Source organism: Salvelinus fontinalis, chromosome 18, assembly GCF_029448725.1.
Source record: "Salvelinus fontinalis isolate EN_2023a chromosome 18, ASM2944872v1, whole genome shotgun sequence".
Classification (NCBI taxonomy): domain Eukaryota; kingdom Metazoa; phylum Chordata; class Actinopteri; order Salmoniformes; family Salmonidae; genus Salvelinus; species Salvelinus fontinalis.
In genome coordinates, this window is record NC_074682.1 from 45,125,479 (window position 1) to 45,153,228 (window position 27,750).

Sequence of the window (27,750 nt, forward strand, 5' to 3'; positions counted from 1 at the left end):
TTCATAGTTTAGCTAGCAAGTTTAAACAAATGACTCCACTTCACCAGATGATTACATGACCCATCTAGTTAGCCATAATCACCATCAGACACAACTGGCTATCTATTGTATAATTATGCCAAAATATTTGTATCTGGAATTTGTCTTTCAGCTCAGTAGAACCCACCGGACTCTCCTCCACCAGTCATACAAGGAAAATGGTCTCATGCCTCCCATCAAAAAGAGAGCTGGCCCAAGCAACCACAGGTTACACCTAAAGCATGAGGACTTGCAGTGAGTGGTGAACTTCAACAACTACGCAGAGGATAATGCAATAGTGTTACCAGAACGCCACCCAGGTCACAAACACTTTGGTGGAAAGCTGCTGCCATCCCATGTGGCAAAAGGAGCAGTGTGGCGTCTACAAGGAATCGATGACAACACTTGGTATGTAAAGCATAAAACACACATTTTGATTATTTAATTGACCTCCAACATGATTGGCACTACTTTTATTGTTTTCACATTATTTCTGTATTTTCAAGAGGTACGTGTATTCAGGCTGCGTGTTATCATTTTAACTTCTAGTTTCCAAGATGATGTTTCTGTATGCAGTGCTGCTGCTCTGCACATGTGTAGGTAAGTGAAACTTACCTGATAATGATGCATTAAAACACAATATTATATTTTAAGTTACATTTTCTTTTCATTAACCTATCTTAATGTTATTTTGTTGTTTGCAGGTACACTGTCCTTCTGACCCTATGCAGCCAGGTCCCATCTACTTTTTAACTCCTCGCAACTACAGTTTGCCAAAACATGAACACCTATGTGCTTTGGTATTGTGCCTGGCAGACCATGCACAAGCTTCACCACAGTCTGGACCTTCACTTCCTGATCATAGGCCACATCAAGTTTTCCCCCGACTGGTGCTTCGGCCTCATCAAGCAGCGCTACAGAAAGACCAGAGTGAACACTTTGTCTGAGATTGCTGGTGTTGTGAAGGACAGCACTGTGACAGGGGTCAACATCCCACAGCTGGTTGGACTGGAGGATGGTACGGTGCTGGTGGAAAAAGCTATGGCTGGCAATAACACCTGACTCCGTACCTCAGGCGGCTGCTACAGTTCAAGCAGTACCAGCAGTGAATATAATTTTCATTGCATTGTATGAGGTTATTCTTCTTATCTAAACTTGGGAGGTGAATTGATGTTGTGCAGGGTTGTAACCTCTTCAATTGTTTTGGTTATTTCCTGTTTTACAGCTTCGATGCTCTGAAGCCTGGTGTTGTTGCCAAGGAGCGTTTGGACTCAGTCGGGACCAGGGTTCAGCTGCTGTGGAGCGCTGACATCCTTCCTCCCATAGATGGTCTGCCTGTACAATCACCACCTGGACTGGACACAGCTAGACAAACATATGTTTTTAAGAAGATCAGGGAGTTTTGCAATGAAGAGGCTATGGACATCACATGCGCTGCACCAAAGTCAAGGGCAGGACAGAAACAGGCTCTCCGAATATAGATTCCCTTCATGCGTTGTTCGGACAGACCAGTCACTCAAAAGCACTTGAGGAGCAGCGTACATTTTTCGGGATGTTTCAATCCGCCTTTCGTTGAAAGGTGGTACAAGCCGGCTGTTCCGACCAAGATCAAATGCCGTTGAGGGTGCAGGATGGTCTGATTTGATTCGGAGTCAAGATCTATCTTACTTTGTCACGCTTCGGGCACCATCTCTTTCAGTGGAATGGCATGCGCACATTCTTCTTGTTCTAGTCTGGCTACACGTTTGCTTTACCTTTCCCTGTGCTCGAGCTCCAATTTCTGTTGTTCCCATTTTCCCTTTAGTTTTACCTCTCTCAGTTGCATGTCTACGGGGTGTACTCTACCACCCGTAGGACCCTTTTCATCATCCACCAAAGCCTTCGAATCAGCATGTGCATCTGTGATGTCATAATGCTTTGCAACGATGAGCAGATTTGGCTTCATACATTTATCTAGCATCTCCCATGTAGGGTTTTCCACAAATGCACAAACGTAAAGTCCATGGCTTTTTTTTATTAGCCTATGTATATGCAACTTTCAAATTGACAACCAATCTTATAACCCATCAGGTGGATGTCAGTGACAGAAACTCTACCACAAAAGTGTATTTTGACTAGAGCAACTACCATACTCATAGGAAACAAATCCTGGACGAGCCCCCATATGCAGTAGCAATGGAGCCTGGGAAAATGGTTACAAACACTAACAACGACACAAAGCTTATGTTGGGCAGATTTTGATATGTATAACCCAGGTAATGAAGACTTTTTAGGAGTATGTTTGGGCACCAATACCAGAGACCGACAATTGCAATTAATTCATTATAATGATATTATTATCAGCTACAGTAGGTTAGGTTATGATCATAAGGCTAAAAGTACCATATTGCATCTCGATATCTCGTCATCTCGTTGATTTTTACTCAGTGGTGGTAACATGAGCCACCTACGTGCACAGAGGTTACAGGGGGGTGGGATGTGTGTATAGGCTCACTGCGCCCTCTCAAGGGCAGTGTGACAAGAGGACCGAGGGGAAAACAGAACTGAAGGAGCAAAAAAGCAGAGGAAACTCAAATAAAATAAACGTTATAGAAAAACAAAACCACATATAAAACTTACGACGAGTGCACGCTGCAGTTGTAGAATACAAAGTCCACGCCGGCGAACATCTTGCCCGTCTCCTTGGACTTGAGGTAGAGCTTCACCATGCACTTGTCTCCTACGGAGGCACACGCATCGCTTAGCAACTTATGTCATGCATTGGAGACAATGGAGAGAATAAGTCAGGTAGAAATATCTCCTAGAGTCACAGGGAACATTAAATCACATTAGAGCTGATAACAATACATAATGGTGGATATAAAATCTGCTTTAAGTATTCTCAAGTTTAAACATGTCACTTCTGGGAATCTAAATATATATGGCTCCTTCATCTCCAAGCTTTGAAGATACATCACAGGCAACAGTGCTGTCATTGTGGCGTGATTGCATTAGAACTGTTAAAGATGCAAAACACATGGTAATGGACCTGCATCTGAACTCTCTTAAACATATCACATTGGAGACGATACATATATAATCTTGATGCTTGGGGAATAACATTGGTAGTGACAGAGAAACTCAAAGTATATTTGAGTTATGTAAAAAAAGCCATGAAATGTGCAATTCTGGTCAAGGCAAAGCTATTGTGAAGACGAGGAGGGAGACTGTAGGACTATAAGGACAGGCTGGAATGGAATGATTGGAATGGTATCAAACACATTAAGGCTGTTCCGTTTATTTAATTCCAGCCACTACCCCATTAACCAGCCTCCACTGACTGAGATGAGCCCACAGGCGTATGATGTCATCATTGGCATAACAGCCTTTTTTTATTTTCATGGGGGGGATATCATGACACCATCAGTGTGCAACAGAGGCGGCGTGGTCCGGGCGGCGTTCTCACCTTTATTTCGGGTAATGGGGATGACGTTATGGGCCGAGGGGGACAGGCAGTAGATGCGGCTCCCCTGGATGTGCCCATCCGTCTCCACGTAACCCTCGAAGGAGCAGTTGACCCCCGCAGAGAGGTCAGGAACGTTACGCGCCTCCAGCACGAGCTGGGGACAAATCAATGGAACACAAGGAATATATTATTAAGACAGATAATGTGGAGACATGAAATACTTGTCATAATGTCACGGGTTTAATGGAAGGATATGTAATAAACACTATATATACAAAAGTATGTGGACAACCCTCGTGGATTCTGCTATTTCAGCCACACCCATTACTGACAGGTGTATAAAATTGAGCACACATCCATGCAATCTCCATAAGATACATTGGCAGTAGAATGGCCTTACCGAAGAACTCTGTGACTTTCAACGTGGCACCATAATAAAATGCCACCTTTCCAACAAGTCAGTTCGTCAAATGTCTGCCTTGCTAGAGCTGCCCCGGTCAACTACGTGGTGTTACTGTGATGTGGAAACGTATAGGAGCAACAACGTCTCAGCCGCAAACTGGCATAGTAATAGGCCACACAAGCTCACAGAACGGGACTGCCAAGTGCTGAAGCACATAGCGCGTAAAAATCGTCTGTCCTCGGTTGCAACACTCACTACCGAGTTCCAAATTGACTGGAAGCAACGTCAGCACAAAAACTGTTAGGTCGGGAGCTCGATGAAATGGGTTTCCATGGCCGAGCAGCCTCACACAAGCCAAAGATCACCATGCGCAGTGCCAAGCATCGGCTGGAGTGGTGTAAAGCTTGCCACTATTGGACTCTGGAGCAGTGGAAACGCGTTCTCTGGAGTGATGAATCACACTTCACCATCTGGCATTCCGATGGACGAATCTTGGTTTGGTGGTGGAGGATTAATGATCTGGGGATGTTTTTCATGGTTCGGGCTAGGCCCCTTAGTTCCCTTAAGTTATGACATTCTAGACGATTTTGTGCTTCCAACTTTGTGGCAGTTTGGGGAAGGCCCTTTCCTTTTTTAGCATGACAATGCCCCAGTGAAAAAAACGATGTCCATACAGAAATGGTTTGTCGAGATCGGTGTTCACATACTTTTGGTCATGTTGTGTAAATCATATAACGCAGAGGATTAATGTTAAGACCTGCTGACCTAAATGGGCTAATTTCAAATATTTGTCAAAACTGCTTAAGATCAGTAAATTTGGTTGGGAATCCTTGTTGGACAGCAGTATTCCAACCTTGTCTCTGAGTCAGGACTGAAACTGGACCACTCAGGAACACTCAACACCTCTTGGAAAGCCATTCTGGTGTTTCTTTGGGAGAAAAATCTGTGTAGATGTCCCGTTGTCGCAGGATTGGAGTTTTCAGAAAACTGAGGTGGGCTTTGCTCCTTTCATATTTATTTTGATCCTGACAAAGTCCACAGTCCCTGCCGGTGACAAGTATATCTATAACATGATGCTGCCGTCACAATACCTGAAAATACAAGTGACAGGCTAGTGTGGATATTTGGAAAGTAGTCCTGGAATACATTTACCGCTAATGTGAGGACCGGGGACTTTGTGGCAAGGTTAGTGTGAAGAACATGTTAATGTCTTTAATGACACAAGCACGTAGTTAGCTACTTATTGGCATATCACACAGTTACTGGTGTGTATTTACATAAACACACATTTATATACAGGTACTGTATCAGTACACACATACAGAGTCAGACTCTCTTTCACACACACCTGGACTTGGGACATGGTGACAGAGATGTTCTTGGGGTGAACACTGAGCTCCACACACTGACGCTGGTCTGAGGCAAACCGCTGGGGTTCATCTGCTCTCTCACATCTGTCCTTACGGGAACACCTAGAGAAGAGAAGGACAGAATCAACACACACACACACATATATATTTATACACACAAACACACACCCCAAATGTATTTGGTGCATGAACATGGTGATAACAATGATCAGAAGGTAGCCTAGTGGTTAAGGTAGGGTAGCCTAGCGGTTAAGGTAGCCTAGTGTTTAAGGTAGCCTAGCGGTTACGGTAGCCTAGCGGTAGCCTAGCAGTTAAGGTAACCTAGAGGTTAAGATAGCCTAGTGGTTAAGGTAGACTAGCGGTAGCCTAGCGGTTAAGGTAGCTTAGCGGTTATGGTAACCTAGCGGTTATGGTAACCTAGCGGTTATGGTAGCCTAGCGGTTATGGTAGCCTAGCGGTTAAGGTAGTGTCATGACGTTGCCCTCTTTGGGTACAGCGAGCACCATCCCCCTCTCTCTGTCTCCTACAACCAGCCTGCTGTGGTCAGAGAGGTCGTAAATTCCTGGAGGAGCCATCTCCTCATGGCCACAGTATAGAGAGAGAGTGAGTTTTCATAGAGAGAACAAAGGAATTTATTCCACCTCACAGAACTTGAGGTCCTAACAACATTTATGTTCTGGAGAAGGTATAAAAGATCGGTGAAGTATCCATCTACGAACTGGTCCCTTTGGTACAATTTTGTGAAACTCATGGGAGACAATACGGCCACATTACCATAACGCTGTTTATATAATAGCCTCAGATATGAGGCTTACATCTAATTGTTGTATAAGATGAATGAGTGAGGATGATACTGTTTGTGAAATTGTGTAATGTGATTTTGGACTGTTTAATGAAGGAAACTCCAATTTCCTTTGGAGTTTAACTAAATCAGAGGACCGCCCATGAGCACAGTTATGTTGTGACGTCCTGGGACAGGCCCTTTTCTGCTCTACCGAATAAAACCCCCACCCGGGTTTTCTATCACCAGACCAGCTTACCTCGATAACGAGGGGGCCAAGGTTTGAGACCAGACTGCTGAACTTTTAACCATCCCGCGTGGTTAAACTCTTAGACTATCGATACCGACATAATAAGAACAAGTCTTTGATATTATTTACAAGTCTGCAGCTAGGAATTCTTTATCATTGAAAGTGAAGACCGACAACCGCCGAAACAACTATTCTATAACGACATGAATGAATGTCACTCTGAACTATCCATTCTAACCACGACAGAGAGAGAGAGAGCGGACAAACTCTCCAACAGAAACAAACTTTTCAACAGAGATCCCGACGACACACTGAGTGTAAATATATATATTGATTGCAATTGTTCCCGAATGAGTGAGCGTTCATGTGCAAAGAATTAGCATTTCAATTGTTATAATTATCAACTCTGTAGTGACTTCTCAGCTGACCCCCACTCCCCTTTTGTCTAACAAGCCGCCATGCCGGTTTAGCCCACTAGGGCACATTCGCTATCAGTTCTTTGTAACCATCTACTTTGTTTGTTTGTGTTATGCATTTCTGTGAATTACTTAGTTAGTAAATAAATGATTTTAAGACAATTGATGTATGGATGACTCATAGTGAAGACTGGGTTCGTGCAGATAACCAACAATTTACGACGTTTGGAATGAGACTAACGTGAGGTAAATAATAATTAATTATTTTGAAGACTAATTGAGCAGATATTGAAATATCTGAAAGTTATAATCTGAATATTTTCCTTGGTGCCCCGACTTCCTAGTTAATTACAGTTACACAATTAATCAGTTTAATCGCATAATAATAATTACAGATAATTTTTGATAAAGATGAATCTTCAGTTTAATGATGCCAAAGACACCCCAGTAGCCTAGCGGTTAAGGTAACCTAGTGGTTAAGGTAACATAGTGGTTAAGAGTGTTGGGCCAGTAACCGAAAGGTCGCTGGTTCGAAAACCCGAACCAACTAGGTGAAAAATATGTTGACGTGCCCTTGAGCAAGGGACTTAACCCTCATTGCTCCTGTAAGTCGCTCTGAATAAGAGTGCATGCTAAATTACTCAAATGTAAATGTGAAAATGATATACCATATGCCTAAAAAACACAGGCACACAAACGTTTCTCAATAAGGTCAGAAAAATCCTCCATATGATCAGCCATCTTCTGGAGCCATCTCCAGAAAAAAATCACACCATTGTTCCAATTTGCACTACCAGCTATCATACCACCTCTTCATAACAAAACAAAGTCTCTGAACAGACACTGTGTGCCTCAGCGTTGCACAATAAAAGGAGAGGAAAATGCAAAGTGCCTTATCTTAGCCTTGGTATACCAACCTTCCTACTCAGCAGAATACTGTCTCTCAACCTCTCACGCACACAAACGTGTACGCACACACATGTACGCACACACACACACAAAGAATGAAGTCATGGTGATATTGCTTGTGGACTGCATTACTCCCTAAAGAGAGAAACCTGGAGAGTTGAACAGGCCTTCTCCCTGACCCCGTCTTGACCCTGGAGAGTTGAACAGATTGCATACAGCATTGTGCATATTATGAGCATGCATGTGTGTGTGTGTGTGTGTGTATGCCTCAGTTAATATCACTATAGCTTTTCTTGGATTGCTCTCCTACTGCACGGCTGACGAACGAGACAAATATGACTCTAATAAGCTACTGCAGAACAAAATACCACAGGGCGAAAACGTCTTAAATACCTGTCATTCTGAGTGGTGGGGGGGTAAAAATAGATTGAGAGACGCTATCCAACGGGAAATGAGCAGAATAAACTTAGCGCTCCGTTTTGGTGAGGAGGAAGGTCAAAAGCTCTGTGACTGGAGGTCAGTAACATCTCCAGTCTATCTTGATTGCGTTTCCGTCGCCTTGCCTGCCTCGTCCGCGTCCTCAATTAAAATGAGAATATCCCCCCTCATGCAAACACACACGTGAAAACACACACACCTGCCGGTCAGATGAAGTGGCATGTTGCACAGGTGGAAGTTTTAATTAACAGAGCGAAAAGCAAGAACTGGCTTTTTGCCAATGCTGGAGATACACACCCCCTCTCACCTCCCCATACACACACCCCCTCTCACCTCCCCCCTCTCACCTCCCCACACACACACCCCCTCTCACATTCCCATGCACACCCCCTCTCACACTCTGCCTCTCACCTCCCCACGCACACCCCCGCTCACCTCCCCATACACACCCCGTCTCACTGCCCCATACACACCTCGTCTCACTGCCCCATACACACCCCGTCTCACTGCCTCATACACACACACCCTCGAGTCATGTTAGCCAGCAGGAGAGAGAACCACACTGTGTCACCAAGTGTATCTTATATAGCATCGTGTCTGGTAAGAAGTCACACTGCGCACACACACACACGTCTGGTGAGAAGTCACACATTGACTATGCCTACTGTACAGTGCCTAACACACTGACTAGCAAGCTAACACACTCTCTGCTGTAGCGCAACACACTGAGAGGTAAAATAACACCTACATATGTGGGGTGTCAACAAGGACACCTGGCATACTCTGCACTGCCATCTGCTACTAGTAAGTTTATTCATGAATCTTAAGATCTTCTAAAAGATACAAGGCAGTATCAACATTGATTTTCATGTGATGGCAAATAGCTAAGGCTTTCAATTCAGAGGATAGCTTCAGAGTCCAAATGCTCACCAGTAGCCTCCTTTCCTCATCATTGTTGCTCACAAAACCTCTCATCCGTGAGAGCGTGACATGTTAAAGTAAATGGGACCTACCTAAAGATGTGTTTTGCACTTTATCCAATTCACATCAGAGCAGATAAAAGAAAGGACAAAGGGGCTCTGTTAGACTATCAGGACGCAGTACATCACGTACCCAGAGTAGCTGTATATGAATGACAGTATAGCATGTACCCAGAGTAGCTGTATATGAATGACAGTATAGCATGTACCCAGAGTAGCTGTATATGAATGACAGTATAGCATGTACCCAGAGTAGCTGTATATGAATGACAGTATAGCATGTACCCAGAGTAGCTGTATATGAATGACGGTATAGCATGTACCCAGAGTAGCTGTATATGAATGACAGTATAGCATGTACCCAGAGTAGCTGTATATGAATGACAGTATAGCATGTACCCAGAGTAGCTGTATATGAATGACAGTATAGCATGTACCCAGAGTAGCTGTATATGATGGAGGAAAATGGCGCCGGAGAGAATGGCTGACGTTTTACATGCTCCTAACCAACTGTGCTAATTTGTTAGTTTTTTTGTGTTGTTTGTCACTTATTTTGTACATAATGTTACTGCTACTGTCTCTTATGACCGAAAATAACTTCTGGACATCAGAACAGCAATTAGTCACATCAAACTGGAAGAAGCTTTTTACTTAACGAGTCCGATGTGAAGAATATACTGCTTTCCGGGTACAGGCCCAAAACCCCGTCATTTGCGTGAAGCAAATACGGAGAAAAAGTGCGGAGGTGTCGTCTGCCATCTGAGAATTCATAGGCGAGCGAGTAAACTCCCTCTGCCATCCGTTCTATTGGCCAACGTGCAATCGTTGGAAAACAAAATTGATGACCTAAGATCAAGATTATCCTGCCAATGGGACATTAAAAACTGTATTATCTTATGTTTCACAGAGTCGTGGCTGAACGATGACACGGATAATATAGAGCTGGCGGGGTTTTCCATGCACCGGCAGAACAGAGAAACTACGTCTGGTAAGAAGAAAGTAGGAATGTGTCTGTTTGTCAATAATAGCTGGTACGTAATGTCTAATATTAAAGAATTCTCAAGGTATTGCTCGCCTGAGGTAGAGTACCTTATGATAAGTTGTAGACCACACTATCTACCAAGAGAGTTCTCATCTATATTATTCGTAGCAGTCTATTTACCACCACAAACCGATGCTGGCACTAAGACCGCACTCAACCAACTCTATCAGTCCATAAGCAAACAAGAAATGCTCATCCAGAAGCGGCACTCCTAGTAGCCTGGGATTTTAATGCAGGCAAACATAAACCCGTTTTACCTCATTACTACCAGCATGTCACGTGCATCCAGAGGAGAGAAAAAACTTTAGACCACCTTTACTCCACACACAGACATACAGTGGGGCAAAAAAGTATTTAGTCAGCCACCAATTGTGCAAGTTATGCCACTTAAAAAGATGAGAGGCCTGTAATTTTCATCATAGGTAAACTTCAACTATGACAGACAAAATGAGAAAAACTATTCCAGAAAATCATATTGTAGGATTTTTTATGAATTTATTTGCAAATTATGGTGGAAAATAAGTATTTGGTCACCTACAAACAAGCAAGATTTCTGGCTCTCACGGACCTGTAACTTCTTCTTTAAGAGGCTCCTCTGTCCTCCACTCGTTACCTGTATTAATGGCACCTGTTTGAACTTGTTATCAGTATAAAAGACACCTGTCCACAACCTCAAACAGTCACACTCCAAACTCCACTATGGCCAAGACCAAAGAGCTGTCAAAGGACACCAGAAACAAAATTGTAGACCTGCACCAGGCTGGGAAGACTGAATCTGCAATAGGTAAGCAGCTTGGTTTAAAGAAATCAACTGTGGGAGCAATTATTAGGAAATGGACATACAAGACCACTGATAATCTCCCTCGATCTAGGGCTCCACGCAAGATCTCACCCCGGGGGGTCAAAATGATCACAAGAACGGTGAGCAAAAATCCCCGAACCACACGGGGGGACCTAGTGAATGACCTGCAGAGAGCTGGGACCAAAGTAACAAAGCCTACCATCAGTAACACACTACGCCGCCAGGGACTCAAATCCTGCAGTGCCAGACGTGTCCCCCTGCTTAAGCCAGTACATGTCCAGGCCCGTCTGAAGTTTGCTAGAGAGCATTTGGATGATCCAGAAGAAGATTGGGAGAATGTCATATGGTCAGGTGAAACCAAAATAGAACTGTTTGGTATAAACTCAACTCGTTGTGTTTGGAGGACAAAGAATGCTGAGTTGCATCCAAAGAACACCATACCTACTTGAAGCATGGGGGTGGAAACATCATGCTTTGGGGATGTTTTTCTGCAAAGGGACCAGGACGACTGATCCGTGTAAAGGAAAGAATGAATGGGGCCATGTATCGTGAGATTTTGACTGAAAACCTCCTTCCATCAGCAAGGGCATTGAAGATGAAACGTGGCTGGGTCTTTCAGCATGACAATGATCCCAAACACACCGCCCGGGCAACGAAGGAGTGGCTTCGTAAGAAGCATTTCAAGGTCCTGGAGTGGTCTAGCCAGTCTCCAGATCTCAACCCCATAGAAAATCTTTGGAGGGAGTTGAAAGTCCGTGTTGCCCAGCAACAGCCCCAAAACATCACTACAGAGGAGATCTGCATGGAGAAATGGGCCAAAATACCAGCACAGTGTGTGAAAACCTTGTGAACACTGACAGAAAACGTTTGACCTCTGTCATTGCCAACAAAGGGTATATAACAAAGTATTGAGATAAACTTTTGTTATTGACCAAATACTTATTTTCCACCATAATTTGCAAATAAATTCATAAAAATCCTACAATGTGATTTTCAGGATTTTTTTCTCATTTTGTCTGTCATAGTTGAAGTGTACCTATGATGAAAATTACAGGCCTCTCTCATCTTTTTAAGTGGGATAACTTGCACAATTGGTGGCTGACTAAATACTTTTTTGCCCCACTGTATATGCATATTATTATTAGTATTGTATAGAAAACACTCTGCAGTTTCCAAAGAGGAAGTGGAAATTCTGAGGCTGGTCGATGTTACTCATCGTCTATTCAATTCCCTGTAATATATGGATCTGTTTGCACTTCTTACGCATTCCACTAGATGTCAACAGTCGGGAGAACGTTGAATGAAGTGTATACTGTGTTGTGGGGCCGGATGAGAGGGGAATGAGTCAGTGGTCTGGCAGATTGCCAGTTCCTGGTCACGCGCTTTCCTCATGATATCGCCTTGCGTTCCATTTATTCTACAGACATGAAGGAATGCTCCGGTTGGAACGTTATTGGATATATATGATAACAACTTCCTGAAGATAGATTATCTACTTATTTTGACCAGTTTATTCGACTTGTAATATAACTTTTTGAGGTTTTCGTCCGACGTTTGCCTGCATCTTCCACAAGCATTTGGACACGTGTACTACACATGCAAGCAAAAGTAGCTACTTGGACATAAGTAATGGACATTATCGAACAAATCAACGATTTATTGTGAAACTAGGATTCCTGGGAGTGCATTCTGATAAATATCATCAAAGGTAAAGGAATATTTATCATGTAATTTCTGATTTCTGTTGACTCCAACATGGCGGCTAATTTGGCTATTGTTCTGAGCGCCGTCTCAGATTATTGCATGGTTTGCTTTTTCCGTAAAGTTTTTTTGAAATCTGACACAGCGGTTACATTAAGGAGAGGTATCTCTATAATTCCATGTGTATAACTTGTATTATCATCTACATTTATGATGAGTATTTCTGTTGAAACCATGTGGCTATGCAAAATCACTTGATGTTTTTGGAACTAGTGAATGTAACGCGCCAATGTAAACTCAGATTTTTTTATATAAATATGAACTTTATCAAACAAAACATGCATGTATTGTGCAACATGAAGTCCTATGAGTGTCATCTGATGAAGATCATCAAAGGTTAGTGATTCATTTTAGCTATATTTCTGCTTTTTGTGACTGCTATCTTTCGCTGGAAAAATGGCTGTGCTTATTGTGGTTTGGTGTGACCTAACATAATCGTTTGTAGTGCTTTCGCTGAAAAGCATATTTGAAATCGGACACTTTGATGGGATTAACAACAAGATTACCTTTAAAATGGTATAAGAAACATGTATGTCTGAGGAATTTTAATTATGAGATTTCTGTTGTTTTGAATTTGGCGCCCTGCACTTTCACTGGCTGTTGTCATGTCATCCCGTCACCGGGATTGCAGCCATAAGAAGTTTAAGGGCTTGTAAGTAAGCATTTCACTGTAAGGTCTACACTTGTATTCGGCGCAAGTGACAAATAAAGTTTGTTTTGATTATGAATGACAGTATAGCATGAGCAAAGAGTAGCTATATATGAGTGAGAATGTGTAGATCGAGTGTACAATATGTGTACTTACATGTTGTGGAGGACACACCAGCCACAGTGGGGGTCTTTGGAGCCCAGGCACTGGCCACAGGTGGTGTACTGCTCACAGCTCTCTACTGGTACTCTGCTCACCTACAGAGAGAGAAGTGTGGGGGGGGGGGGGGGGGTGGAAAGGAGAGAGAGAACGATGTTAGCCTTTCAAATCATATTAAAGCAATGCAGTGCACACGACACAGATATGTATGCACAAATATGGACTGAAAAATAAATTACATTTAACTACATTTCAAAGTGCCAGAGGCTGAAAGTATGTGCTTGTCTGTGTTCTTTCTTTCTACTGTAGCGTGTTGATGAAGCAGCGTGTGTCCTAGAGTGTCGTTCATGTCTAGCGGTGTGTGTGACAGCCACCAACGGTGCGTACACCAGTTTAGGGAGCAGGCACGCAATGCACGCTGGGCCGGCTGACAGGTGGCATCTGCTTTTGATTGACAGGTGACCTCCAAAACCCAACCGGTGGTGGAGAAGACGGATGAAGACGGATGACATTGTGTGTGTAACTTCTTCAACGCAATTAGAGAGGTAAAATCGTAGTGATGAGCTACAGATGTTTCCATGTTCCACAGGATGTGTGTAAGTTAACCCTCTACACCAGAATAGGGTGCTTTTGCTTGTGTGTGTTTGTGTTGGGAGTAAAATAGCACTCTTATTGACCACAACACACAGTTCAGTGAGGCCTTCTCTCCACCGTTCTTCCCATGTGTGTATATATCTGTCTGTCTGTGTGTGTGTGTTTGTCTGTGTGTTAATGATAAGGTGGGTAAGTATTATATTTCTCCTGCAGGCTACCTTTAAATCACGTGTTGGGAAAGAGATCCCTCTAAAACGGTAAGTAAGACCACTAAACTACTTTCCCTGGGAGCCGTCATTATAGCTAGCAGAGTGAGAGAAACACACACAGGCATGGAGACCCACCTAGTCTCTCTCTCTCCCCCGCCCGCTCTCACCATGGGTAATCCACACACGACAAGGGAGACAAGCTGGAGGTGAGCGATGTGGAGGCTTACTTTACAAGAAGAGAGGAGGAGGGGTAGAGGAAAGGGAGGAACCTAGGAACGAGGAGAGGGAAAATATTGTAGTGGGACTTCATAAGGCTGATGGGTAAAGAGATGTGCCGGGTCAAGTTTGTGTGTTAGGAGACTGTCCTGGGGTGTGTGTGAACAGCATATATATATACAGTGGGGAGAACAAGTATTGGATACAATCCCGATTTTGCAGGTTTTCCTACTTCCTACTGTAATTTTTATCATAGGTACACTTCAACTGTGAGAGACGGAAAAAATCCAGAAAATCACATTGTATGATTTTTCAGTAATTCATTTGGATTTTATTGCATGACATAAGAATTTGATCACCTACCAACCAGTAAAAATTCCGGCTCTCACAGACCTATTAGTTTTTCTTTAAGAAGCCCTCCTGTTCTCCACTCATTACCTGTATTAACTGCACCTGTTTGAACTCGTTACCTGTATAAAAGACACCTGTCCATACACTCAATCAAACAGACTCCAACCACTCCACAATGGCCAAGACCAGAGAGCTGTGTAAGGACATCAGGGATAAAATTGTAGACCTGCAGAAGGCTGGGATGGGCTACAGGACAATAGGCAAGCAGCTTGGTGAGAAGGCAACAACTGTTGGAGCAATTATTAGAAAATGGAAGAAGTTAAAGATGACGGTCAATCACCCTCGGTCTGGGGCTCCATGCAAGATCTCACTACAGACCTCGACATGCTTTGTAAGTAGGAAAACCTACAAAATCGTCAGTGTATCAATACTTGTTCTCCCCACTGTAATATAGATATATGGTTGAAGTCGGAAGTTTACATACACCTTTGCCAAATACATTTAAACTCAGTTTCTCACAAATCCTGACATTTAATCCTTGTAAAAATCCCTGTTTTAGGTCAGTTTGGATCACCACTTTATTTTAAGAACGTGAAATGTCAGAATAATAGTAGAGAATTATTTCTTTCAGCTTTTATTTCTTTCAGCTTTTATTTCTTTCATCACATTATCAGTAGGTCAGAAGTTTACATACACTCAATTAGTATTTGGTAGCATTTCCTTTAAATTGTTTAATTTGGGTCAAACGTTTTGGGTAGCCTTCCACAATCTTCCCACAATAAGTTGGCCCATTCCTCATGACAGAGCTGGTGTAACTGAGTCAGGTTTGTAAGCCTTCTTACTTTCACACAATTTTTTAGTTCCAGACCACAGGATTGGGGCCACGGCTTTGTGATGGCCACTCCAATACCTTGACTTTGTTGTCCTTAAGCTATTTTGCCACAACTTTGGAAGTATGCTTGGGGTCATTGTGCATTTGGAAGACCCATTTGCGACCAAGCTTTAACTTCCTGACTGATGTCTTGAGATGTTGCTTCAATATAGACATAATTTCCCCCCCTCATGATGCCATCTATTTTGTTAAGTGTACCAGTCCCTCCTGCAGCAAAGCACCCCCACAGCATGATGCTGCCACCCCATGCTTCACGGTTGGGATGGTATTCTTCGCCTTGCAAGCCTCCCCCTTTATTCCTCCAAACATAACGATGGTCATTATGGCCAACAGGTTCTATTTTTGTTTCATCAGACCAGAGGACATTTCTCCATTTGCAGTTGCAGACCATAGTCTGTCTTTTTTTATGGTGGTTTCGGAGCAGTGGCTTCTTCCTTGCTGAGCGGCCTTTTAGGTTATTTCGATATTGGACTCATTTTACTGTGGATATAGATGCTTTTGTACCTGTTTCCTCCAGCATCTTCACAAGGTCCTTTGCTGTTGTTATGGGATTGATTTGAACTTTTCGCAAATACGTTCATCTCTAGGAAACAGAATGCGTCTCCTTCCTGAGCGGTATGACGGCTGTGTGGTCCCATGGTGTTTATACTTGCGTACTATTGTTTGTAAAGGTGAACGTGGTACCTTCAGGCATTTGGAAATTGCTCCCAAGGATGAACAAGGGTTGTGGAGGTCTACAACTTTTTTTCTGAAGTCTTGCCTGATTTCTTTTGATTTTCCCATGATGTCAAGCAAAGAAGCACTCAGTTTGAAGGTAGGCCTTGAAATACATCCACACCTCCAATTGACCCAAATGATGTCAATTAGCCTATCAGAAGCTTCTAAAGCCATGACATCATTTTCTGGAATTTTCCAAGCTGTTTAAAGGCAAACAATTGTTGTAAACAATTGTCTGTAAACAATTGTTGGAAAAATTACTTGTGTCATGCACAAAGTAGATGTCCTAACCGACTTGCCAAAACTATAGTTTGTTAACAAGAAATTTGTGGAGTGGTTGAAAAACGAGTTTTAATGACTCCAACCTAAGTGTATGTAAACTTCCGACTTCAACTGTATATATACACACACACATATATATACTACCTTTCATAAGTTTGGGGTCACTTAGAAATGTCCTTGGTTTTGAAAGAAAAGCAATTTTTTGGTCCATTAAAATAACCTCAAATTAATCAGAAATATACTGTAGACATTGTTCATTTTGTAAATTACTATTGTTGCTGGAAATGGCATATTTTTTATGGAATATCTACATAGGCGTACAGAGGCCTGGCACGTGTTAGCTAATCCAAGTTTATAATTTTAAAAGGTTAATTGATCATTTTGCAATTACGATAGCACAGCTGAAAGCTGTTGTACTGATAAAAGAAGCAATAAAATGTGCCTTCTTTAAACTAGTTGATTATCTGGAGCATTTGTGGGTTCGATTACAGGCTCAAAAAAGCTAGAAACAAAGCACTTTCTTCTGAAACGTGTCAGTCTATTCTTGTTCTGAGAAATGAAGGCTATTCCATGGGAGAAATTGCCAAGAAACAGAAGATCTCGTACAACGCTGTGTACTACTCCCTTTACAGAATAGCACAAACTGGCAATAACCAGAGTAGATAGAAGGGGGAAGCCCCGGTGCACAACTGAGCAAGAGGACAAGTACAATAGTCTCAACGTCACAAGTGCAGAGGCGACTCTGGGATGCTGGCCGATCCTCCACTAAATTTCACAGTGGTTGCGAGACACTGACTTGTAGGCCTCTAGGTCTCGCATACACTGTGAAATTTGGTGGAGGATCGGTGATGATCTGGGGGTGCTTCAACAAGGCTGGAATCGGGCAGATTCGTCTTTGTCATTTTTTCCAGAGCTGTGTGTGTGACAAATCCTACCATTTCCTCTACATTATGTCACATTGCCAAGCACTGGGAGGGAGCAGTGCTGTCAGAAAACCCACGTCAACACACAAGCAGATACATATGCACACACAAATTCAAAAACAAACTCTCTCTCTCCTCCCCCCCTCCCACCCACCATCACAACACACCCTGAAGGGTTAGGGTTATAATCTAGCCTGAAGAGCTAGGGTTATAATCTAGCCTGAAGAGCTAGGGTAATATTCTAGCCTGAAGGGTTAGGGTTATATTCTAGCCTGAAGGGTTAGGGTTATATTCTAGCCTGAAGGGTTAGGGTTATATTCTAGCCTGAAGGGTTAGGGTTATATTCTAGCCTGAAGGGTTAGGGTTATATTCTAGCCTGAAGGGTTAGGGCTAGGGTTATATTCTAGCCTGAATGGTTAGGGTTATATTCTAGCCTGAATGGTTAGGGCTAGGGTTATATTCTAGCCTAGGGCTAGGGTTATATTCTAGAATGAAGGGTTAGGGTTATAATCTAGCCTGAAGGGTTAGGGTTATATTCTAGCCTGAAGGGTTAGGGTTATATTCTAGCCTGAATGGTTAGGGTTATATTCTAGCATGAAGGGTTAGGGTTATATTCTAGCCTGAAGGGTTAGGGTTATATTCTAGCCTGAAGGGTTAGGGCTAGGGTTATATTCTAGCCTGAATGGTTAGGGTTATATTCTAGCCTGAATGGTTAGGGCTAGGGTTATATTCTAGCCTAGGGCTAGGGTTATATTCTAGAATGAAGGGTTAGGGTTATAATCTAGCCTGAAGGGTTAGGGTTATATTCTAGCCTGAAGGGTTAGGGTTATATTCTAGCCTGAATGGTTAGGGTTATATTCTAGCATGAAGGGTTAGGGTTATATTCTAGCCTGAAGGGTTAGGGTTATATTCTAGCCTGAAGGGTTAGGGTTATATTCTAGCCTGAAGGGTTAGGGTTATATTCTAGCCTGAAGGGTTAGGGTTATATTCTAGCCTGAAGGGTTAGGGTTATATTCTAGCCTGAAGGGTTAGGGTTATATTCTAGCCTGAAGGGTTAGGGTTATATTCTAGCCTGAAGGGTTAGGGCTAGGGTTATATTCCAGCATGAAGGGTTAGGGCCATGGTTATATTCTAGCATGAAGGGTTAGGGCCATGGTTATATTCTAGCCTGAAGGGTTAGGGTTATATTCTAGCCTGAAGGGTTAGGGTTATATTCTAGCCTGAAGGGTTAGGGTTATATTCTAGCCTGAAGGGTTAGGGTTATATTCTAGCCTGAAGGGTTAGGGTTATATTCTAGCCTGAAGGGTTAGGGCTAGGGTTATATTCCAGCATGAAGGGTTAGGGCCATGGTTATATTCTAGCATGAAGGGTTAGGGCCATGGTTATATTCTAGCCTGAAGGGTTAGGGTTATATTCTAGCCTGAAGGGTTAGGGTTATATTCTAGCCTGAAGGGTTAGGGTTATATTCTAGCCTGAAGGGTTAGGGTTATATTCTAGCCTGAAGGGTTAGGGCCATGGTTATATTCTAGCATGAAGGGTTAGGGTTATATTCTAGCCTGAAGGGTTAGGGTTATATTCTAGCCCGAAGGGTTAGGGTTATATTCTAGCCCGAAGGGTTAGGGTTATATTCTAGCCCGAAGGGTTAGGGTTATATTCTAGCCTGAAGGGTTAGGGCCAGGGTTATATTCTAGCCTGAAGGGTTAGGGCCAGGGTTATATTCTAGTCTGAAGGGTTAGGGTTAGGGTTATATTCTAGCCTGAAGGGTTAGGGTTATATTCTAGCCTGAAGGGTTAGGGTTATATTCTAGCCTGAAGGGTTAGGGCCAGGGTTATATTCTAGCCTGAAGGGTTAGGGCCAGGGTTATATTCTAGCCTGAATGGTTAGGGTTATATTCTAGCATGAAGGGTTAGGGCCATGGTTATATTCTAGTCTGAAGGGTTAGGGTTATATTCTAGCCTGAAGGGTTAGGGTTATATTCTAGCCTGAAGGGTTAGGGTTATATTCTAGCCTGAAGGGTTAGGGTTATATTCTAGCCTGAAGGGTTAGGGTTATATTCTAGCCTGAATGGTTAGGGCTAGGGTTATATTCTAGCCTGAAGGGTTAGGGCCAGAGTTATATTCCAGCATGAAGGGTTAGGGCCATGGTTATATTCTAGCCTGAAGGGTTAGGGTTATATTCTAGCCTGAAGGGTTAGGGCTAGGGTTATATTCTAGCCTGAAGGGTTAGGGCTAGGGTTATATTCCAGCATGAAGGGTTAGGGCCATGGTTATATTCTAGCCTGAATGGTTAGGGTTATATTCTAGCCTGAAGGGTTAGGGTTATATTCTAGCCTGAAGGGTTAGGGTTATATTCTAGCCTGAGGGTTAGGGTTATATTCTAGCCTGAAGGGTTAGGGTTATATTCTAGCCTGAAGGGTTAGGGTTATATTCTAGCCTGAAGGGTTAGGGTTATATTCTAGCCTGAAGGGTTAGGGTTATATTCTAGCCTGAAGGGTTAGGGTTATATTCTAGCCTGAAGGGTTAGGGTTATATTCTAGCCTGAAGGGTTAGGGTTATATTCTAGCCTGAAGGGTTAGGGTTATATTCTAGCCTGAAGGGTTAGGGTTATATTCTAGCCTGAAGGGTTAGGGTTATATTCTAGCCTGAAGGGTTAGGGTTATATTCTAGCCTGAAGGGTTAGGGTTATATTCTAGCCTGAAGGGTTAGGGTTATATTCTAGCCTGAAGGGTTAGGGTTAGGGTTATATTCTAGCCTGAAGGGTTAGGGCTAGGGTTATATTCTAGCCTGAAGGGTTAGGGCTAGGGTTATATTCTAGCCTGAAGGGTTAGGGCTAGGGTTATATATTCTAGCCTGAAGGGTTAGGGCTAGGGTTATATATTCTAGCCTGAAGGGTTAGGGCTAGGGTTATATATTCTAGCCTGAAGGGTTAGGGCTAGGGTTATATATTCTAGCCTGAAGGGTTAGGGTTATATATTCTAGCCTGAAGGGTTAGGGTTATATATTCTAGCCTGAAGGGTTAGGGTTATATTCTAGCCTGAAGGGTTAGGGTTATATTCTAGCCTGAAGGGTTAGGGTTATATATTCTAGCCTGAAGGGTTAGGGTTATATTCTAGCCTGAAGGGTTAGGGTTATATTCTAGCCTGAAGGGTTAGGGTTATATATTCTAGCCTGAAGGGTTAGGGCTAGGGTTATATTCTAGCCTAGGGCTAGGGTTATATTCTAGAATGAAGGGTTAGGGCCAGGGTTATATTCTAGCCTGAATGGTTAGGGTTATATTCTAGCATGAAGGGTTAGGGCCATGGTTATATTCTAGTCTGAAGGGTTAGGGTTATATTCTAGCCTGAAGGGTTAGGGTTATATTCTAGCCTGAAGGGTTAGGGTTATATTCTAGCCTGAAGGGTTAGGGTTATATTCTAGCCTGAAGGGTTAGGGTTATATTCTAGCCTGAAGGGTTAGGGTTATATTCTAGCCTGAATGGTTAGGGCTAGGGTTATATTCTAGCCTGAAGGGTTAGGGCCAGAGTTATATTCCAGCATGAAGGGTTAGGGCCATGGTTATATTCTAGCCTGAAGGGTTAGGGTTATATTCTAGCCTGAAGGGTTAGGGCTAGGGTTATATTCTAGCCTGAAGGGTTAGGGCTAGGGTTATATTCCAGCATGAAGGGTTAGGGCCATGGTTATATTCTAGCCTGAATGGTTAGGGTTATATTCTAGCCTGAAGGGTTAGGGTTATATTCTAGCCTGAAGGGTTAGGGTTATATTCTAGCCTGAGGGTTAGGGTTATATTCTAGCCTGAAGGGTTAGGGTTATATTCTAGCCTGAAGGGTTAGGGTTATATTCTAGCCTGAAGGGTTAGGGTTATATTCTAGCCTGAAGGGTTAGGGTTATATTCTAGCCTGAAGGGTTAGGGTTATATTCTAGCCTGAAGGGTTAGGGTTATATTCTAGCCTGAAGGGTTAGGGTTATATTCTAGCCTGAAGGGTTAGGGTTATATTCTAGCCTGAAGGGTTAGGGTTATATTCTAGCCTGAAGGGTTAGGGTTATATTCTAGCCTGAAGGGTTAGGGTTATATTCTAGCCTGAAGGGTTAGGGTTATATTCTAGCCTGAAGGGTTAGGGTTATATTCTAGCCTGAAGGGTTAGGGTTATATTCTAGCCTGAAGGGTTAGGGTTATATTCTAGCCTGAAGGGTTAGGGTTAGGGTTATATTCTAGCCTGAAGGGTTAGGGCTAGGGTTATATTCTAGCCTGAAGGGTTAGGGCTAGGGTTATATTCTAGCCTGAAGGGTTAGGGCTAGGGTTATATATTCTAGCCTGAAGGGTTAGGGCTAGGGTTATATATTCTAGCCTGAAGGGTTAGGGCTAGGGTTATATATTCTAGCCTGAAGGGTTAGGGTTATATATTCTAGCCTGAAGGGTTAGGGTTATATTCTAGCCTGAAGGGTTAGGGTTATATTCTAGCCTGAAGGGTTAGGGTTATATATTCTAGCCTGAAGGGTTAGGGTTATATTCTAGCCTGAAGGGTTAGGGTTATATTCTAGCCTGAAGGGTTAGGGTTATATATTCTAGCCTGAAGGGTTAGGGCTAGGGTTATATTCTAGCCTAGGGCTAGGGTTATATTCTAGAATGAAGGGTTAGGGTTATAATCTAGCCTGAAGGGTTAGGGTTATATTCTAGCCTGAATGGTTAGGGCCATGGTTATATTCTAGCCTGAAGGGTTAGGGCCATGGTTATATTCTAGCCTGAAGGGTTAGGGTTATATATTCTAGCCTGAAGGGTTAGGGCTAGGGTTATATTCTAGCCTAGGGCTAGGGTTATATTCTAGAATGAAGGGTTAGGGTTATAATCTAGCCTGAAGGGTTAGGGTTATAATCTAGCCTGAAGGGTTAGGGTTATATTCTAGCCTGAATGGTTAGGGCCATGGTTATATTCTAGCATGAAGGGTTAGGGCCATGGTTATATTCTAGCCTGAAGTGTTAGGGTTATATATTCTAGCCTGAAGGGTTAGGGCTAGGGTTATATTCTAGCCTAGGGCTAGGGTTATATTCTAGAATGAAGGGTTAGGGTTATAATCTAGCCTGAAGGGTTAGGGTTATATTCTAGCCTGAAGGGTTAGGGCCATGGTTATATTCTAGCCTGAAGGGTTAGGGCCATGGTTATATTCTAGCCTGAAGGGTTAGGGTTATATTCTAGCCTGAAGGGTTAGGGTTATATTCTAGCCTGAAGGGTTAGGGTTATATTCTAGCCTGAAGGGTTAGGGTTATATTCTAGCCTGAAGGGTTAGGGTTATATTCTAGCCTGAAGGGTTAGGGTTATATTCTAGCCTGAAGGGTTAGGGTTATATTCTAGCCTGAAGGGTTAGGGTTATATTCTAGCCTGAAGGGTTAGGGTTATATTCTAGCCTGAAGGGTTAGGGTTATATTCTAGCCTGAAGGGTTAGGGTTATATTCTAGCCTGAAGGGTTAGGGTTATATTCTAGCCTGAAGGGTTAGGGTTATATTCTAGCCTGAAGGGTTAGGGTTATATTCTAGCCTGAAGGGTTAGGGTTATATTCTAGCCTGAAGGGTTAGGGTTATATTCTAGCCTGAAGGGTTAGGGTTATATTCTAGCCTGAAGGGTTAGGGTTATATTCTAGCCTGAAGGGTTAGGGTTATATTCTAGCCTGAAGGGTTAGGGTTATATTCTAGCCTGAAGGGTTAGGGTTATATTCTAGCCTGAAGGGTTAGGGTTATATTCTAGCCTGAAGGGTTAGGGTTATATTCTAGCCTGAAGGGTTAGGGTTATATTCTAGCCTGAAGGGTTAGGGTTATATTCTAGCCTGAAGGGTTAGGGTTATATTCTAGCCTGAAGGGTTAGGGTTATATTCTAGCCTGAAGGGTTAGGGTTATATTCTAGCCTGAAGGGTTAGGGTTATATTCTAGCCTGAAGGGTTAGGGTTATATTCTAGCCTGAAGGGTTAGGGTTATATTCTAGCCTGAAGGGTTAGGGTTATATTCTAGCCTGAAGGGTTAGGGTTATATTCTAGCCTGAAGGGTTAGGGTTATATTCTAGCCTGAAGGGTTAGGGTTATATTCTAGCCTGAAGGGTTAGGGTTATATTCTAGCCTGAAGGGTTAGGGTTATATTCTAGCCTGAAGGGTTAGGGTTATATTCTAGCCTGAAGGGTTAGGGTTATATTCTAGCCTGAAGGGTTAGGGTTATATTCTAGCCTGAAGGGTTAGGGTTATATTCTAGCCTGAAGGGTTAGGGCCATGGTTATAATCTAGCCTGAAGGGTTAGTGCTAGGGTAGTATTCTAACCTGAAGGGTTAGGGCTAGGGTTATATGCCAGGGTCAAAGGTTAGGGCTAGAGTTATATTCTAGGGTCAAAGGTTAGGGCGAGGGTTATATTTTAGCATGAAGGGTTAGGGCTAGGGTTATATTTTAGCATGAAGGGTTAGGGCTAGGGTTATATTTTAGCCTGAAGGGTTAGGGCCATGGTTATAATCTAGCCTGAAGGGTTAGTGCAAGGGTAGTATTCTAACCTGAAGGGTTAGGGCTAGGGTTATATTTTAGTGTCAAGGGTTAGGGCTAGGGTTATATGCCAGGGTCAAAGGTTAGGGCTAGGGTTATATTCTAGGGTCAGAGGTTAGGGCTAGGGTTATATTCTAGGGTCAGAGGTTAGGGCTAGAGTTATATTCTAGGGTCAAAGGTTAGGGCGAGGGTTATATTTTAGCATGAAGGGTTAGGGCTAGGGTTATATTTTAGCATGAAGGGTTAGGGCTAGGTTTATATTTTAGCGTCAAGGGTTAGGGCTAGGGTTATATTTTAGCATGAAGGGTTAGGGCGAGGGTTATATTTTAGCATGAAGGGTTAGGGCGAGGGTTATAATCTAGCCTGATGGATGGTTATTCAAGAAGCTCTTTTCATTAGCATCCAGTGAGGATTTGGCCGGCTGCCCGGATAGGATGCAGAGAGAAAGTAAGAGGTGCTGAAGAATGACACAAAGAGGAAGAGCTGCTCAGAGCGGATAGGCTGCTATATGATAGAAGACGTGTCAATGTCACTCTCTGTTTTAACACTAAATCCGCTAAAGCAGTCATTTCACTGCTCATTAATTATAATTTTTTATTACTCTGACATTTTGAGTCAAGCCCCCATCCGTCCTTGACTTTAACTAAATAAGTCCAGATAACACACTGTCGGTGTTAGAATCTTAATATCACAAACAGAACTGGAGTTATAACTAGTTTAATGAGGACATGTCCTTTTTGTAAAGGTTTTCCCCAGTTGCCCCTCCTCCTCCTGACAGTAAGGCCTGCGCCGCCACATTTCCTGACAGTAGCGCCTGCTCCGCTCCTTCTCCTGACAGTAGGGCCTGTTCTGAACCATCTCCTGACAGTAGGGCCTGTTCTGAACCTTCTCCTGACAGTAGGGCCTGTTCTGAACCTTCTCCTGACAGTAGGGCCTGCTCCGCTCCTTCCCCTTGACAGTAGGGCCTGCTCCGCTCCTTCCCCTTGACAGTAGGGCCTGTTCTGAACCTTCTCCTGACAGTAGGGCCTGCTCCGCTCCTCCACCTTGACAGTAAGGCCTGCTCCGCTCCTTCCCCTTGACAGTAGGGCCTGCTCCGCTCCTCCTCCCGACAGTAGGGCCTGCTCCGCTCCTCCTCCCGACAGTAGGGCCTGCTCCGCTCCTCCTCCCGACAGTAGGGCCTGCTCCGCTCCTCCTCCTGACAGTAGAGCCTGTTCTGAACCATCTCCTGACAGTAGGGCCTGCTCCGCTCCTCCTCCTTGACAGTAAGGCCTGCTCCGCTCCTCCTCCTTGACAGTAAGGCCTGCTCCGCTCCTCCTCCTTGACAGTAAGGCCTGCTCCGCTCCTCCTCCTTGACAGTAAGGCCTGCTCCGCTCCTCCTCCTTGACAGTAAGGCCTGCTCCGCTCCTCCTCCTTGACAGTAAGGCCTGCTCCGCTCCTCCTCCTTGACAGTAAGGCCTGCTCCGCTCCTCCTCCTTGACAGTAAGGCCTGCTCCGCTCCTCCTCCTTGACAGTAAGGCCTGCTCCGCTCCTCCTCCTTGACAGTAAGGCCTGCTCCGCTCCTCCTCCTTGACAGTAAGGCCTGCTCCGCTCCTCCTCCTTGACAGTAAGGCCTGCTCCGCTCCTCCTCCTTGACAGTAAGGCCTGCTCCGCTCCTTCCCCTTGACAGTAAGGCCTGCTCCGCTCCTTCCCCTTGACAGTAAGGCCTGCTCCGCTCCTTCCCCTTGACAGTAAGGCCTACTCCGCTCCTTCCCCTTGACAGTAGGGCCTGCTCCGCTCCTTCCCCTGACAGTAAGGCCTGCTCCGCTCCTTCCCCTTGACAGTAGGGCCTGCTCCGCTCCTCCTCCTGACAGTAGGGCCTGCTCTGTTCCTCCTCCTGACAGTAAGGCCTGTAATCAAGTTCCCTGCTGCCTAAATTTGTTTTGTGTGAAAATAAATTAATTTGATATAGCGCCCCTTGTGTACATTGACAATAACACCATAAACCCCGGTATGAATGGCAATCTGAATACCGCCCAACCCTAGCTTACACAACAAATTAAAACAAACTAGCCGTGGTCCAGTGCGGGGCTGGAACAAAAGCCTGCACCCCCAGTAGATCCAGGACCAGAGACCCCTGGCTATCTTAAAGGTGAGGGTCAGCACTCTCTTACTCAGACATATATATTACATTACACTGAATTCACAATGTGACCATGATAAATCTCACCATTCTGGACTATCACACCAATCTCTGGGTGATAAAGATCATGAAACTATGTGCTGATTTCTGTTTCTACGAGCCTGGGATATAAAGACCAAGAGTTGCATTTAGTGGAGCCTGCATTGTGATAGACACGCTGTGGCATAAAAATATATATTTCAATGGACAAATAAAAACCTGTTTACCGACACTAATAAAGTGTGTTGTGTGGAATGGCTGAATAATTGCAACATTTACCTGGAGCTCACTCTGCAAATAGCATTGCTAGGTGATTTGAAAAGTCATAGTTAATCAATCAATTGGCGCCGGGGAGGATGGCTGCCGTTGTATTGGCTCTGAACCAAACGTGCTATTTTGTTTGTTTTTTTCGCAACTTATACTTTACATAATGTTGCTGCTACCGTCTCTTATGACCAAAACGAGCTTCTGGACATCAGAACAGCAATTACTCATCTTCAATTGGATGAAGAATTTTTCTTTAATGAGTTGGAAGAGAGGGATTTACTCCAGACACCCGAACAGGCCCTCATCCCCGTCATTCACAGGAGAAAGAGACGGAGATGTGCTATTGGCCAAAATACAATCGCTGGAAAATAAATTTGACAAACTAAAAGCACATATATCCTACAAAAGGGACACTAAAAACGAATATCTTATGTTTCACCGAGTCGTAGCTAAATGACAAAATGAATAACATACAGCTGTCGGATTATACACTGCATCGGCAGGATAGAACAGCAGCCTTTGGCCTAATTTCTATGGCTTTTCGACCTTCGTCTATCCCGAGCCCGTACGGGAGTTGTAGCGATGAGACAAGATAGTAATTACTAGCGATTGGATACCACGGAAATTGGGGAGAAAAGGGGTTAAAATAAAATAAAATAAAAAAAGAATAGTTGAGTGTCATAAAAATATCCGCACACTCTGGGAAAAAGATGCTACGTTAGCACAATGTATAACCACTGATTTCAGCTCTAAATATGCACATTTCCAAACAAAACATAAGTGTATGTATAACCTGATGTTATAGGACTGTCATCTGATGAAGCTTATCAAGGTTAGTCAAATTATATATCTTTTGCTGGTTTATTCACTATCGCTAACGTGCCTATTGCTATCGCTAACGTGCCTTGATGAATGAATGCGGTAGTGTGGTAGGCTATTGTAGTAAGATAATAGTAAGCTAGTAAGCTATATTGTGTTTTCGCTGTAAAACACTTAAAATCGGAAATATTGGTTGGATTCACAAGATGTTTGTCTTTAATTTGCTGTACACCATCGATTTTTCAGAAATGTTTTATGATGAGTATTTAGGTATTTGACGTTGGCGTCTGTAATTACTCTGGCTGCTTCGGTAATATGTGACGGTAGCTGTGATGGTAGCTGCAATGTAAAACTGATTTATACGTCAAATATGCACATTTTTCGAACAAAAC

At 43.4% G+C, this 27,750-nt stretch overlaps 1 protein-coding gene across 1 annotated transcript in view; it reads right to left on the reverse strand.

Annotated features, from left to right (window-relative positions):
• LOC129815622 (plexin-A1-like) overlaps positions 1 to 27,750 on the reverse strand; it is a 474,873-nt gene that overhangs the window by 206,208 nt on the left and 240,915 nt on the right. The window contains exons 5-8 of the mRNA XM_055869594.1: positions 13,421 to 13,521; positions 5,215 to 5,338; positions 3,464 to 3,617; positions 2,638 to 2,737 (exon numbers count right to left, since the gene is read on the reverse strand). Of these exons, the coding sequence (XP_055725569.1) occupies positions 2,638 to 2,737; positions 3,464 to 3,617; positions 5,215 to 5,338; positions 13,421 to 13,521 (479 nt within the window). The remainder of the gene's footprint in view (positions 1 to 2,637; positions 2,738 to 3,463; positions 3,618 to 5,214; positions 5,339 to 13,420; positions 13,522 to 27,750) is intronic.